General features: G+C 34.9%; 1 protein-coding gene and 1 long non-coding RNA gene across 7 annotated transcripts in view; one reads left to right on the top strand and one right to left on the bottom strand.

Annotated features, from left to right (window-relative positions):
* TANK (TRAF family member associated NFKB activator) overlaps positions 1-16498 on the bottom strand; it is a 96095-nt gene that overhangs the window by 3596 nt on the left and 76001 nt on the right. For all 6 annotated transcript variants that reach the window (XM_061436937.1, XM_061436948.1, XM_061436956.1 and 3 more), the window contains exons 5-7: positions 7640-7716; positions 6887-7002; positions 704-1275 (exon numbers count right to left, since the gene is read on the bottom strand). In XM_061436937.1, coding sequence (XP_061292921.1) covers positions 704-1275; positions 6887-7002; positions 7640-7716 — 765 coding nt within the window. The remainder of the gene's footprint in view (positions 1-703; positions 1276-6886; positions 7003-7639; positions 7717-16498) is intronic.
* LOC133259442 (uncharacterized) lies at positions 7591-10844 on the top strand. Its single transcript, XR_009740392.1, has 2 exons — positions 7591-7815; positions 10536-10844. It is a non-coding gene; the product is annotated as an uncharacterized LOC133259442 (long non-coding RNA).

Raw genomic sequence — 16498 nt, forward strand, 5'->3', positions numbered from 1 at the left:
TAGCACCTGAATAAAAGGGAGGGTAGGAGGGGACTGGGGTGGCATTAAGGATGGGCTGTAAGTAGTCTGCAAGCTTTAGAAACATTAAAGAATTTGATAAAATTTATATATATGTAGAGACTATTTAAAAAATATATTAGGCTGCATGTTCAGGGCCAGATTAGAAACCAAAACCAAACCCTCCAGATCCTAAGTACTGTATAAATGAGACTGCACAAAAGTATTATTTGAAAGACATTTCACTTATTTTCAGAAATAGAAACATACAATGTGATAATTTACTTATTAAAAAATGATGCATTCTTATAAAGGTAAGTATAACATATACAAGTTTTTGATAAAAAATGACATCTGCTTCACAGAATGAAATTTAATAAAGAATCTTATTATAACAATGGTACTGAGTAAACATCTGAGTAAGGGACTATGTAAGATAATGACACACACTAGATATAGATAAGGTTACATGTATTTTAAAATGTGCCATAAATTTTAAGGTATTTTATAACAGACCTTTGCCATAATCATCTTTTAAATTTCATGTCATTTATTACAAGACCTGGATTTTGTTAGTTGAAAGCTTAACTTTGGCTAGTCAGTAGTTTAAAAAAGATGTCTGATAACCTGAAAGAGATACGTATCTGTGCATGCATGGCAAAATGTGTGTTCACACATAATATATTTGTTAATGCAAAACAGTTACCTGCTGTGGTCCTCGGATAGCTTTTCCTGGGGAATCAAGTGAAGGAAAAGGTGCATCAGATGGGTCCTGAAGTGGGAATGTATTTACAAATAATGCATTATGGTCTCCAGGTGGCAAACACGGAGCTCTATCCAGAGATGTCCTAATACAAGTATTTGAGGGTTTTGTTTTGTCAGTTGTTTTAAGGTTTTGTATAGCTGAAGCTATGGGGTCAATTCCCTGAATTTCAAATAAAGTTTCTTCTGTTTTGACAAAGTTTCCTGGATTGTCTCTGGGCTCCATATTAAATTGATCCTGGCACACAGTCTCAGATGTGACAGAACCAAGGACATCGGGTCTTTCTGGAGTGCTATGTAAGAAAGTAGAGTCATTGTCTGTAGGTGGAAACTTGACATTGAGTTTAGAAAGTGATTCAAAAGATGTGTCTTCCTCATCTTGGCCCAGTCCTCTTGGTGTGACAGATGTGATGCACGGTGCACCTCTATTTATATCATCTTTTGCCTGAGGCTTAAACAGCACTTCTTGTTTATCTGTTTTATCCGTACACTGTATAGGCATAGAGCACTGTGTCTCTGCAGGGAAAAAAACACAGAAGGAAAACAGTCGCATTTCAATCATTCTTACAAATCTGAATGTTCAATTAGCTCTGGATAGATGAGTATTACTTTTTCTATTGGTTTTTATAGTAAGTGAAGACAACTGGCATTTTTTTTACATTTGCGACCATCTTACACAGAAATATTAGCAGTCTCCAGTGTGTGAACTGGAATATAACGTACTAATCACAGTTTAACCACTCTGTCTTTTCCTAGGTCTTGTGCTGTAAGCCTTGAGTCTTGTTCACAGTTATTCTGCTCTACACTTAAAAACATTTGCTTATAGTATGTACATTTCAACATTTTGTCAGTAATGGAAGCTGCAACTGTTAGCTTGCTTAGACAAGTAAGTTATTAAAAGGGAAACTCCTTACCAGTCATATATATATTAATATACTGTCCAGGTTAAGAATCTATATGAATTAGGTCATTTACTCCCCTATAACATGTCTGTGTGACAAATATCAATATATCACCAATCAGCTTAGTCACTGTCTACTCTATGTGAGGGAGTAGTGGTGGTGGTGGGTGTTAGGGAGAGAAAAGATTGGAAGCAACCAAGAAGGATGAAATTTTAGGATGCATGTTCAGAAAACTCTACGTGAAGATAGGATTTTCTCATTTAGAAAAGGCCTCTCTAGATAACAGGTAGTTATCAGGTATATATTAGAAACTCCGAAGCTCATTTATCTAGAAGATACTTTTCCAACAAATTCAGCTCTCAAGGACACAGGCAAAAGCTAGAAAATAAGAAAATAGTGCTTTTGAGGAGTCAGGTTTAGAGCCACAAGGCCCACAGATGAATTTTGCTCTTATTCTTATTTTAGATTCATTCTAACAAGCTTGATGATGTCTGCCTGGTTCATAGCTGGTTAGAAGCAGCAAACTACAAGGTATGGACCTGAGTTGTTAAAAGCAGATGCAGTTATCAGTAAGAGCTGAAAGCATGAGACAAGAAAAACAAAAAAGCAGAACTCAGAAAATACTACAGTTCAGCATAGGGCCAACAAGGGCTACGTTTTTCAATGCAAAAAAATAATGATCAAAGCACTCTCCATTGTTGATGATATTGAGAGATTAGAAAAAGCTAAATTATGCCCCACAATGTTGTTTCTAGAAGACAGTGAAATTGGAGGCTGGTAATATGTGTATTTTCATTAAATGGACAAATGGTAAAAAAAAAATTTTTTTTTTTTTTAAGTGAAAGTGAAGTCGCTCAGTTGTGTCCAACTCTTTGTAACCCCATGGACTGTATGTAGCCCACCAGGCTCCTCCATCCATGGAATTTTCCAGGCAAGAGTACTAGAGTGGGTTGCCATTTCCTTCACCACTGGATCTTCCTGACCCAGGGACTGGACTCAGGTCTCCTGCATTGCAGACAGACGCTTTATCGTCTGAGCCACCAGGGAAGCTTGGTGATTTTTTTTTAAATCAGCATGCTAAAAAGGTAGTCATCAGTGAAGCTGTACATTAACCAATGATGCCAATTTAAGCAGACAGGGTATAGAGAGCACTGTGCAATATAGCGTTTGCCCAGATCAGTAAGCACTTAACAAATGTCGTTCTTTTCTTTTCCTTTTGGTGTTTACAGTCTCATAACACCTTTCTCTTCTTTGCCAAGCTACATTCCAACACAAGATGTTTACTGTTTGGACATGATTGTAGAATGATGCCAACAGCTTCTTTAGTTCATCCTGTTGCATACCTCTGCCTCTCTTTAGTATGTGCCATCTTCTCTTACTGGATTAACTACTACAGCAGCCTTTGAACTGCTTCCTTGCATCTAAATTTTTCTCATATCCACTCCACTATCTACACTGCTTTCCTCTACCCTGCCTTAGTTTTCCTAAAATATGTATTTGGTCAGGTTATTTTCTTAATAAAACCTTTTCATGGCTCTCCAAGACCTTCAGCCCTAAAATTCGTATAAAACTGTGCATGACTGATCCTTGATCGCCTCTCCCTGCTGTCATCTTTCACCACACCTGCTCCACTCCTTACTCCAGCCTTAATGAACTTTGGTACAGTTGTCCAAAAGGCCATACTCTCTTGTCTTTGGGCCTTTGCACATGCTGTGCAGACTATTTGAACTGCCCTCTTCTGGTATTCTTTGCCTCACTCTTATATGCTCTTCATTTCTTGGCTTAGACATTCACTTCTCTGGATGGCTGGCTGTGGCTTCCCAAGACTGGTTTAGTAATGACTCGTGGGTGCCCTGAGGACTAAACACTCTGCATTTTATTTGCAAATTACCTCTTTCTCCCATTACGGTAGATTTCTTGAGTTCCTGAACTGTTTTGTTTCCCACTTTCTCCAGAACCCTGCTCAGAACTTGCACACAGTATGCCTTCAATAAATGCATTCTGAATGAATCTGAATCTCTTTTCCATGGAGCTTAGTATAATAATCTACATTTGCTAGATAATCTGTCTATAACTAGGAGTGAAAGTGAAAGTACAAGTCTCTCAGTGGTGTCCCACTCTTTGCAACCCCATGGACTATACCAGGCCAGAATACTGGAGTGGGTAGCCTTTCCCTTCTCCAGGGGATCTTCCCAACTCAGGGATCGAACCCAGGTCTCCTGCATTGCAGGCAGATTCTTTACCAGCTGAGCCACAAGGGAAGTGGTACAGTAATTAAGATAAAGCACAACTGGTTGGCAGGATTTCTTTGTCCTCTGAGGTTCTTAAAGTCCATTAACTCTCAAGTAGTCATTTTTCCTGGTAGTAGACTTTAAAAATGGTAGGAAATTCTAGGAAATAGTACTTTCTTTGTAGATTACACTTACTAATTGCAAATAATAAATCAGGAAAACCACCTCTTGAGGTAACTAAATTTTGTTAACACCTGAGAAGGAGGAAACACTTATCTAAATGTTCTTCAACAGGAGAAAAGATGAACGCAGAAGAATCTGCTGCTGCTGCTAATGACAACTATTAACATTAACAGAACTTCTATGTGCCTCACACTTATAACCATTGTATATGTGTTAATTCAGGGGTTAATTCCAGGGCTACACAGCTAATGAATGAATGGCAGATCTGGAACTGGAACTCAGGCAGCCTAACTCTAGAGCCTGTGTTCTGAATCATTATGACACACTGAACGTGCTGCTTTCTACATTATAGAAAAGAATCTCCAAAATGATAGAAATGTGCTTTAAATTTCTTTTCCAGAAGTAGGTCTATCCCCTTTGTGAACAAAACATAGAAAACCCAAACAAGTGTAAAAAAGCATATATTTTCTTTCAGTATAGCTAGTTGGCATACCTCTCAGCACATTAATCTTGTGAATTAATCTGTTCAAGCAATGAGAGTTACTATTTACAAAAATTTTTTTTTTGTTTAAATCTAAGATTTCTAAGGCTACTAGAAATCTAAGCTTAGAAAATTTAAAACTCAAGCTGCATGAAAGTGCTTGTCATTCTGACACTATACTAAGAAACATGATTAGGTGAGCTAAGTGTCTTTCTACTTTGTTTACTTCAAGGACACTTATCTCTAAATTTTAGATTTCTAAATTTTAAGAACAGGCTGTCCATTTGGACTACTTCTCAGTTTAATTATCTGGTATATGACAAAAGAAAAAGATCTGATGGTTGTTTTAACTTATAATCCTATATCCTCATCTCCTGATCCCCACTGAAATATGACCCTGCTTCATGGACCAAATAAGTACTTCTTCCTGAAGCCATAATTGTTTAAGCATACATTTCATCTTTATCCTTTCTCAAGGTTATTGTCATATGTGGATGAGAAGAAAAAATTAAAATTTATAATTCTACTAACTCAGCAATTTATGAATTATATCTGTTTCTTAAAAGTAAAAATCAAATTTTAACAAAAAATAACACAGGGGACAATCATGTTAAATATACTCTTTCCAGCTATATTATGCAAATCACAGTAAAACAGTTACTTTATATTTGTATTCAACGTAGTGTTCACCCTTAAAATAAACCTGAACAGGCAGGCGTCTTCCCCAACCCATCTCCAAACATTTCTTTTTCTTTTTTCCCCCTTTGATCTACTCCTTTCAGAAGCATAATATTTGATACTGTGGTTTATTTGGAGTCAGAAAACTTCACTGGAGTCTGTAGCACAAAAGACCTAAAATATTTCAAGAATAATGCTGTATTTATTATTTGTGACATAGTTAATATAAAACGTTAAGAATATTGTTATGAAACAGTTTTAGTGGGAAAGAAATTGAAGTTAAACACTCCAGTTGTTAAGTATTCCAGTTGACAGATACATACTCAGATTTAGACCTGTGTAACTTAAAAATGGTCAAAGTGTTATGCCACTGATAATGGGTAGGTTCTCTGTTTAACAATGAATATGTCACCATTACAATGTTTTAATAAGACGCTGATGTTAAAAGAGGCATGTTTATGAATTCTTAGGTACTACATCTCTATAGCTAGTAGATTTTAAATAAAGATAATTCTTTTACTTCAGAAGTACCTAGTGTTTTCAGTCTGTAGAAAAGATCAATTTCTCATGAAAATGACAGAAATTAAAGTGTAAAAAATCAGAGCTCTTTCTGGGGAAGTACAGCAAAGAGAGGAGAAGTAAACTGTGTCTGTCTACGAAGATTGTTTTGCTTTTCCAACAGAACACTGTGTACCTTTTCTGAAAACAAAATGGTAGCAGTAAGCAAAAAGTAAATTTTCACAATAAAATGATTTCTTAAATAGCCTAACTATGAGTTTTAAAAAACAGGAAGTGATCTTTAATTAAAGGGGTGTTAGCACTGCTGCAACAGCTTTCAGATTGAAAACTGTAAATCAATCACATCTCTTGGGAACTGTATGCTGAATATCTCAAATCACAAGGGCAAAGGAGAATTTATCATTATAAATGATCAGTTTACCTTCCTTTTGTTTACAGAGGTGCTTGGTAGCCAAATTCAATCCTTGGTATTTTGCTATTCATATTTAACTACTGAAGCAAATACCAGGAAACCTGTCTGGGGTTTTAAGGAAGGGTAGGGCTTTTAAAAACCACACCAAACTATATCTGTAAAACAGATATTCCTTTTGAGTTGTATTTTATACTCAATTTGCACTTTGTGCCTTCAACAGAACTGGACTCATGAAATGTGAAATGTTCATTTCTTCAATCAAATTAGAAGAATGTATCTATGGTGTCCAATTAACTTTCAGGCAGAAGTTAAAAAGCAAATCTAATGTTATAATTTTATTTAGCTCATATATGATAGTGTAGCTTCTAGGTTGTTTACTAATATATCAATTAATTTTAATAAGACACCCAATAGCAATTGAAGATTTTGAGAGATATAGCCTATATGTATTTTTCCAAGGTAGGACTTCTTATTAAGAGGATTAGTAATTATGTCCATCAATTCAATCTGAATAGCGCTACACAAAATAGACAGGGAAGAGGCCAATAATTATATAATGTAATAATTACAGAATTAAACAGCACTTACCCACTATAAGTGGTGAAAGGCACAAGTCACAATCCTCAGCACTTAATAAGCATTTAGAAATATTTTCACAATCAAAAAGAAATCAATTTCAACCAATAAAATTAACATTACTGTATATTAAATCAAACCTTACCAGGTGCAGCGGTTGGTACATTAAGTTTGCTTAAGTGGTCTTTTTGTGCTTTAGCTAGCAAGCATATTCTATGAAATTCTTCTTTCAGATCCCGGAAAGTCTTCTCTATATAGCTTCTAAAAATAAATTAACATTTTAAAATGTAAAGACTATATCTTCAAATTTTAAAAATCATGATTGAATTTATAAGCACCTTTGACTCTACCACAAAATAATTACTGAAAGGTTCAAATTTAAAAATATCATTTTAAATTCCTAGACAATATTTCCTAAAACAACTTTAATATTTGGCAAGCCAGGCACAAAGTGAGTGATAAAGTTCTAATACATACATATTGCACAAACTAGCACGTCTCCTGATTCCTATATTTCACTTATGCTGGCTGTCTCATTCTTACATTAGAAGCTGCAGTGTATTGCCTTTTTGTCCTCTGTAGATATTTTAAACAGAAAAAACTTAATTTTTTATTTTTTACATTGAAAAGATTAAAGATCTATCCATATAGAATGATGTGGCCATAATACTTATTCTACTGAAATAGGAGAACTTCAGAGAGTTCAGCTTTTAGAGCATCTGTGATATTAACTATATGACTTATTTAGGTCATTTTAACATGGAGAAGCCTTGAGTACATCTCTTCTGGTTTTAAAAGGCTGTTGTTTCTTACAATTGCTAAAAACTTAAGTATGTAAATAAACTTGTATTTCAATATTTATAATTTGTAGAGTGGGCAAAGAAGGATACAGAACTACCTTTCATGGAATAAAGGAGTGCCAAGATTCCTTGGTGAAGTTTCTTTCCTTGGAGAGGAAACCTCTTGTCTTCTTACCTTAAAGATATAAAATGATTACCACTTTAAATTGCTTCCAAACTCAAATGAGAATGGATTAACAGAAAACAATGGAAAATTTACCTTCCTCACTGAAAAGTAAGTTTAGTTTTACATATATATATTTGTATTAAAGTCAAAGTGTTAGTCCCTCGGTCGTGTCCAACTCTTTGTGACCCCATGGATTGTGGCCCTCCAGGCTCCTCTGTCCATGGGATTCTCCAGTCAAGAATACTGGAGTGAGCAGTCATTCCCTTCTCCAGGGGATCTTCCTGACCCAGTGAGGAAGATCTGGTCTCTTGCATTGCTGGCAGATTCTTTGTTTACTTTGTTTACTTCAAAGGTAAGGCACCAGGCAGGGAAGCCCCATATATATGTATATATTACAACAGATTTTTAAAAAATGAGAACATTCAGTAGAAAAAGGAAAATGAAAGTAGAAAAATAAGATGAAGTCATGAAGTATTTCTGGTAACTTCAATACTATTTCCAGTACTGCTAATATCTTGATGAAATTGCTACTCTGATCACCAAGCATCTGACATGACTAGAAACTTTAGGAAAAAAAATCCATGTGAGTTTACTTCTTTTCCATTATTGGCCTATACATCTAAATCAATGTCTTTGTATTTTGCTATAGATTCTTTGATGAGAAATGCAGCTGTATAAGAGGAATAAAGAAAACCAAGTTACAGTTCTTTAGCATTTAACAAGCATTTTTAAAGACTGTGCAATTATGAATTTAAGCTCCTTTAACACAAGTTCTTGCCACCACCCTGTGGTTTCCACTGGTATTACACTTATCATGACACACAAGTCAACATTAAAGAACATGTATCCATGGCATAGTTTAGATTTTTTTAAAATCTTCAATCACACCTAGAGAACTTTGTGTACCTTTTAAAACTACAAATTGATAAATTCAAATATTTGAAAAAATCTTAATATTATTCAATTATTTATAATTTGGCCAAACTGCATGGGATCTTATTTAAGTTCAAATTCAAACGAGTATTTTGTATTAAGTGACTTTTCAGATTTTATTCAATTAAGGGCATTGTAGCTATTACTAACATGGATAATTTTACTTCATTGCTTACCACCTGAGTACATCTCCCTTATAACCTTACTTTCCAATAGGTTCTTTCAGTTTCTTAAGAGTATTTGTTTGTTCTTTAGGGAAAAATCTGATTCTAGTTTGTTTTTCTTAAAATTCGTATCTTCTCCAATTTCTTCAGTTTATCGTTCTACTTTTCCAGCTTTTTCTAAATACTAGTGTTTGCTTAACATTTCTAAAATAGTGTTATTAGTAAGTAGTAAAATATAATCTTGGCAACACAAACATTTGCGATTTTATATATTATGTTTTCATACTGAGGTAAAACAAAGATCATTTGTTGATGCACACTTTTTGTCTGCAATATTTAGGCCATTTCTTCTTCTGGATTAAAACTGCTTTGTTGAGCTTTATGGCTTCCCAGGTGGCTCAGTGGGTAAAGAAGCCACCTGCAAAGCTAAAGATGCAGGAGAATGGATTTGATCCCTGGGTCAGGAAATCCCCTGAAGAAGGGCACTGCAACCCCTCCAGTATTCTTGCCTGGAGAATCCCTCGGACGAAGGAGCCTAGTGGGATACTGTCCAGAGTTGGACATAACTGAAGTGACTAAGCATGCACGCATGCACACACTGAGCTTTACAAAGCAGTCATATAAAAGACATTTTCACATTCACAGTTTGTTTTTAAAAGTGGTAGACAATGTTTTCCTTTAGTGTTATGTGCAATTAGAACACCAGTAGATTTTAGTGTAGATGAGGCAAAAAGGCAACATTTTAAAGCTAACCAATCATGTCAGGACACTGCAAGAATAAAAACCTCTGAAAAGGTTATATTAAATCTATAGCAACAAAATAGAGAAGAGGTAATATTAAGAGAACAGAAATATCTGACAATTTAAATAATAAAAAAAGGTGATTAAACTAATAATCTCCTTTTAAAATTTAGTATCTGAGATTCTCAACATGTTAAAAAAAAAACCAACTCTCTTAGGAGCTAGAAATAACCAGAGAAGTAACTCCTATAATTTTTGTCTGAAAATGAAGATAGTTAAAAGAAAACAGTGATGAAGACTATTCCAGTTTTCAAAGTATACTGATTCACACATAAAGTAGGAATGATTGCTTCTGAAACTAAAGCCTAAAGACTAATGGGGCGGGGGGGAGAAAGAGGTGAAGAAAAGGTAGAAAAAGAACGATGAATTTTTGTTTTGCTTGCCAAATAACTCGTGTCGACTTACTTCTGAATTTATCTGGAAAAGATTCCTGGATTGTACTGGCAGGGGGTAAAGGAAGACAGACTTACTGAAGAATCTCTGAAGCATCTAAATTAAGGACTTCAAGTTTTCTTTGGAGTTAGGGACAGCTCTACTGACTATTATTTCTGTTACTATTGATATATTTCAAATGAAATTTTTATGTCCCACATCCCAAGAGAAAATTCAAGAGATCTTAACATGCTAGTTAAAAAAAATAAAGGAAAGTAATTCTCTGACATTTTGAAGCAGGGTTTATCTAGAATGGGTAGAGAAAGTTAATGTTATTTTCCATTGTAGCTATCAAATGCAATTTTCTGAAAAAGATCATCTATTTTCTCATAGGATTTAAGATTAGTATAGTTAATAGCAACTCAGAAGCTCAGAATTTCTTTTAAATGGTAAAATCATCTTACCTAATGAAGACTACTCAGTTTTGTGAGCATATCAGAGAGTAAGTGAACATTAGAAGAGATAACTAATATTTCGCTATTTTCAAATATTTTCCAGGTGGGTCCTGCACTGCAGGAAGTTGAAGTTACTACAACTTCAGATAAGGAAGCAAGAAAACTCTGAACGTTGTATTTTAGGAGATTTTAACATGAAATCATTCAACAAATGAATTTATTTCGAGGTACTAAAACTTAAAATACTTAACATTATAAACTGTTCCAAGTACTAGTTTGGAAATGGCGAACTTGTGGAATGAATACTGAAATAAGAGTTTTACACGTCGTACTTTCATTTACACTTCCAGTATGGCACTGGATAAGTCATTCAACTAAATCATTAAGATAAACCCATTTGAAACAGTTGGAAGACGTTGTGAAATGATTCCTTAAATTTCCTCTTATGTAAATTGGGAGAATTTGTTTTAGTGTAAATCAATTTAGGTTTCTCATAGATGAGTAGTATATATAAAAAAATGTTCTGTTCAAGACCTAGTTAAATATGCAAAGATATTTAAGAAGGAGAAAAATGAAAAAGTGCTAATATTTCATTAGTCCAAAACCTTCTTATTCTTAATGCATATGATAATGGCAAATATTTTTGTGTTGGAATCCAAGATTTGTCACACATCAACATTTCAAAGAAAGAAATGTATATTTCCCCTAATGCCTGCCTTTTTAATATTTGGCACTAAAAGTATTTTGTTCTTTTTATAAATCGATGTAAAAAATACAGAAATGATTCACAATAGCAAACATATGAATTCAATCTATGTGTCAATTGATGATGGATGCGTAGTGAAAGAAAATGTGGTATATATGCAATAGAATATTGTGTGTACACACACACACACATATTTTAAGGCTGAAGACATCAGCTTTAAAAAAGAAGAAAATTCTGTCATTTGAGACAATATGGATAAATCTAGAGGACATTATGTTATGTGGAATAAGATAAGACAGGCACAGAAAAACAAATATAGCACAATCTCGCTTATATGTGAAATCTAAAAAAGTCAAACTCATAGAAGCAGTGTAGAATGGTGGCTGCCAGGGTTTGGGGGAAGGTAGTGGGGGGAGATTTGAGTACAAAGTTTAAGTCATGCAAGATCGATCAATTCTGGAGATCTAAAGCAGAGTATGACAACTACACTACTATACTGCACACTTGAAATCTGCTAAGAGTATAAATCTTAAATGTTTTCACCACAATAAAATAGAAAAATACTTATATGAAGTGATAGATATGTTAATTAGCTTGACTGTGGTGATCATCTCATAATGTATACATATATCAAAACATGTTATACATTGTAAATATATGTAATTTTTATTTGTCAATTTATACCTCCAAAAAGCTAAGGGAGAAGAAGAAATGCAAAAAACAATTTTAATCAGAATCATTAGTTGACTCATTAGTTTTTCTTAAAAATCATTAGTTTTTAAAAATTTTGAAGAACTAAAGTCAGCAAAATTAAACTGAGTTATTTCAAACTCTTCAATACTTTTAGGGTATATTCTCTCATATGGAGGGAATCTTACCTTTACAAGGCTAATACTGAATAAAGGTGGTAAGTCTTCAATGATACGTATTTGAACTATAGCAATGACTATCACTTTATTCTAGGATTCATATCAAAGATTCTCTCTAAATTTAGCTGAGATCCTTTCATGCAAAAGGAATATTTATTTTCCAATATCTCAGGCCACTGAGTGTAGGGTATATTTGATTTTACTTCTGAGATTATGTTTTTAAAACAGAAAAGAGAGCTATGTTTTTACTTGGAATCAATATCAACCAAGAAGTCAAGGTGAGATGGGATGGATCAGTAAAGGGAATATAGACTGTGGAATAGTTATAAGCACTAGCTTAATAAAATTTACTACAGAAAAAGAAAAACGAGCAATGGAAAAAGAAACTGAAAATAAGGATTCAGTTATCACTTAGATTTCTGAAACTAAGAATGAAATGTTAAAGGAGAAACTGAGGTTGCGTTTATTAGTGTAGATATACTGAGACAAAAATGGACTGAGAAAGGGAAGAGCTTCAAGTAGAAACAGGAACAAAAAAGTTACAAGAGATTGGATAAGAATATAAAAGCATATTAAAAGTTTAAAGACAAAATATAATTTTAAAAAATACATAGAAATTGTGTTTATAAGAACTATGGCCATGTGAAATCTATGGTCCTCTCACTCTCAGTAGTATTACTGAAAATCTAGAAAAGCAAAAGGAGCACAAATTCTAGGAGCCTTATTGGTTCTGCATGATGCAGTGTGCTAGGCAGATCCACTGCTGGTGCAGGAACAATTCCAGGGCAAGATGGGATCCATCCCAGAGTTCTGAAGAAGTGACAAGAAAATAAACAATATAAAAATAATATTAAACATCCCAATTATTTCCAAGTGCTTCATAGGGTTTTGGTTTAATGTTAATACCCTCAAACTACTATCAACTCAATGTTACAATAAAACATTAAAAAAAGTTGTCTTGCTGAATTTTCTTAACAAATAAATATATCTAATTGTGGGAATGCCTTTTTATATGGAACAGAAAATAAATGATTAATTTTAAAAAGTAAGATTTCCCATACTTCCCTCACCCCTTTGCTGAACACTACATTTAAAACAAAATAACCTGGGAAAATTCTTTTCATTAACTACTCATTTTATGTTTTGTTATTACCATGGTGAACAGAGAATATCTTCATGAAAATAGCTGTTATTTAAGCAACTTGCATATATTATTTAACTTAATCCACATAATCTTGTGAATTGTTGTTATTTAGTCGCTAAGTCGTGTCTGACTTTGCAACCCAATGGACTGTGGTCCACCAGTTTCCTCTGTCCATGGGCTTTTCCAGGCAAGAATACTGGAGTAGGTTGGCCACTTCCTTCTGCAAGGGATCTTCCCAGGAATTGAATTTGCATCTCTTGTATTGGCAGATGGATTCTTTACCACTGAGCCACCAAGGAAGCTCAATCTTGTGAATTAAGTATTAATACTTGAATTTGATTTTAACACTTGCTAGAGGCTTTGCTAGAGGCCTCCCTGGTGGCAGAAGACGCAGGTTCGATCCCTGTGTCCAGAACATCCCCTAGAGAAAGAAACGGCAACCCCCTCTAGTAATCTTGCCTGGGAAATCCCATGGACAGAGGAGCCTGGGGGGCTACAGTCTATGGAGTTGCAAAGAGTCGTACATGACTTAGTGACTACAACAACAGTTACTAAGGCTTTGGAAAGGTCAAATAATTTGCCTACCGTCTAGCAGAAAGAGAAGCTACAATTGGAACCCAAATCTTAGTGCCCCAGGCTCCCAACTTCTTGGTTTATAGGTCCTAATTGCTAGAGAAGTAAAATAGTAAGGTTATCTAACCTGGAGAAGGGAAAGGCTACCCATTCCAGTATTCTGGCCTGGAGAATTCCATGGACTATATATATAGTCCATGGGGTCACAACGAGTTGAACATTACTGAGCGAACATTACTGAGTGACTTTCACTTCACTTCATTTCACTTCATCTAGCATGATGAGGAAGATGGATAACACTTACACATTGCACCAATGGAAACTAATTTTAAGATTCTAAAACTTGTCTGTCATATAACAAATATAGTTCTCAGTGAGGCATAGTTATAAGCCAAGTTTTGATGTTTAAATATTACCTGGGGGAAGAAACTTTTGGTATAGCCTTTTTTTGTGCTCAAGAATATCAAGAAATTTAAACCCCAAAATTACCTGGATAGATTTACTGAAGCTTTACAAACCAGTTCATGTATTCTCAGAGGCAATTTGGCAACAGTTTCTTAACCAAAATTTCAGTTTAAGTGTTTCTCAACCTTGTCATTAAAAGCTAACCATCTGACAACGCATGACAACTGGAGTACCTTACTGTTAATTCTATCCTTTCAAAACCTTACTTCTCTACCTGCCTTCCTAAATACCTCCTAATAGACAACTGGACATAGTTATAGTAGCTGACTGAAAATCCTTGTCTGATAATCTCAGTTGGTACATTATTTCATGATTGATATCTGTTCCCTTGAAACTGGGTGATATTTTCTTGACTCACCATACGTTGAATAATTTTGGACTATACCCCAAACACTGTGAATATTACACTGGGGAGACATTATTTTATGGTGCCAAAGGGTGTTGATGTTTTTTGTTTTCGCCAGGTAATTAGATTGTTTAGACGCAGACTCCACACTGTCACTCCTCTGAAGAGCAGCAGCTCAGTTCTCAGCTCATTCCTTTATGCTTTAGCTGCAAACTGCTTTCAGTGTGCCCACACATCCTTGGTTTTGGGGAGATCCAGAGACTTAGGCTTAAACACAGAACTTTGAGTTCATTTTTTCTGGCTCTCTCCTCTATGGGGCTCCTTCCCTCTCTGGTGACAGTTGTTATTCTGGGCTCATTTTCCTTTCTGGTTCTTGCAGCCAGGATGGTGGTAGGCTTTCGATTGGAATTTCAGCCACTAGAACTGTGGCCACCCTCAAGACAAAACCACAAAAAACTTGTAAATTTACTCTGAGCCAATTATATGCTCCACATTTTGACTCCTCTCCAAAATATGCAAAGTTTATACCTAAAGTCCTCAGATAATTGTTTTGTTTGTATGTTGCACAGTTATTACTGTTATTTGTAGAGGACTGGTTTGCTCAGTACTCATTCCTCATTGTAACATAAGCTGAACTTCAAAACTCAATTTTCTTTTGTTAACCCCTCCATTCTTTTGAGGATTTCACCATGGTTTTCTAGAGATGTCTTCATCACCAATCCAATGACCTTTCCTAAAGTTCACCTTCTGCTTAATGCTCATTTGACAGTTTTCCACCCTAGTGAGCAGCTTTTCTTTCTTGATAATCTTTTGGCTACCAGTATAATATTTAGGTTTTCTTAAGTTCTGGTGTTTTCACTGGTCCTTATTCTTCCAAGACTAAAAATGAGGGTATTCTCTAAGATTAAGACATGAGGGTACACTGTTCTTCCCTCATTATACACCTTTCTTATTATTCATTCTCATGTTATGTCTATCGAGTATTCATTTCTTAAAGTCTATCTTCAGGCTCACCCTATCTCTTGATAGCCACTCTCAATCTTCTTTGAATCCAATATATTTTTACATATTCTGTTCCCTATTGTAGAGCACCACATTTTAATATATAATGTAATGACCATTTCCTTAAATCTGATTAACACTGCTAATCTTTATCTTCCTTTATTAATATAAGGCCATTCTCCTTAGCATCAAAAAACCTTAGAGAAAGATAAAACCTTAAGGAAACTGAGATTAGGCTTTCCTGGAATAGTAAAATTCAAAACAAAGCTAGAAGTCTGATAAAATGCTACCAACTTTTTATTTTGCCAAGAAAAAGCTTAGTAAAAACAACTAACTATAAAGATTTCTTATCTTTTTCATATAAATGAGAAATTGAGAGACTTCCTTGGTGGTCCAGTGTCTAAGACTCTGCACTCCCTAAGGAGGAGGCCTGGGTTTGATCCCTGGTCAGGGAACTAGATTCCATATGTTGCAAATAAGAGTCCACATGCCACAACTAAAGATCCCACATGCTGTAAAAATGAAGACCAAAGATCCTGAGTGCCACAACTAAGACCTGGTGTAACCAAATAAATGTTAAAAAAAAAAAAAGGACATTTATCAAAAAAGTAGAAGGGAGAGTTTTAGATTTAGCTTTACCAGAAAGTTTTCACTCTGTCCTCAGGACAAGGTAAGAAACAAGAGCTGGGACAAGAACAGGGATTCAGTGACTGCAACATGGGAAAAGAGGAGGAGGAGAGAAGGTTCAATGAGCAGCATCAAGAAGGAAAGCAGGGTCTACTGTGGCAACTGACCACCCAGCAGGGATATATCCTAAATTACACTTTCAGGGAATCTGGACAAGTCAGTGAGCCCTTGCAGCATTATTTGGATGAAATGTAGAAGGAAACATAATACTGAAGAGCAATTAGAGGTAGAAACAGCAGTGGGTAAACCCATCCAATATGGAATACAGAAATCA

The sequence above is a fragment of the Bos javanicus genome, chromosome 2 (genome assembly GCF_032452875.1).
Source record: "Bos javanicus breed banteng chromosome 2, ARS-OSU_banteng_1.0, whole genome shotgun sequence".
NCBI lineage: Eukaryota > Metazoa > Chordata > Mammalia > Artiodactyla > Bovidae > Bos > Bos javanicus.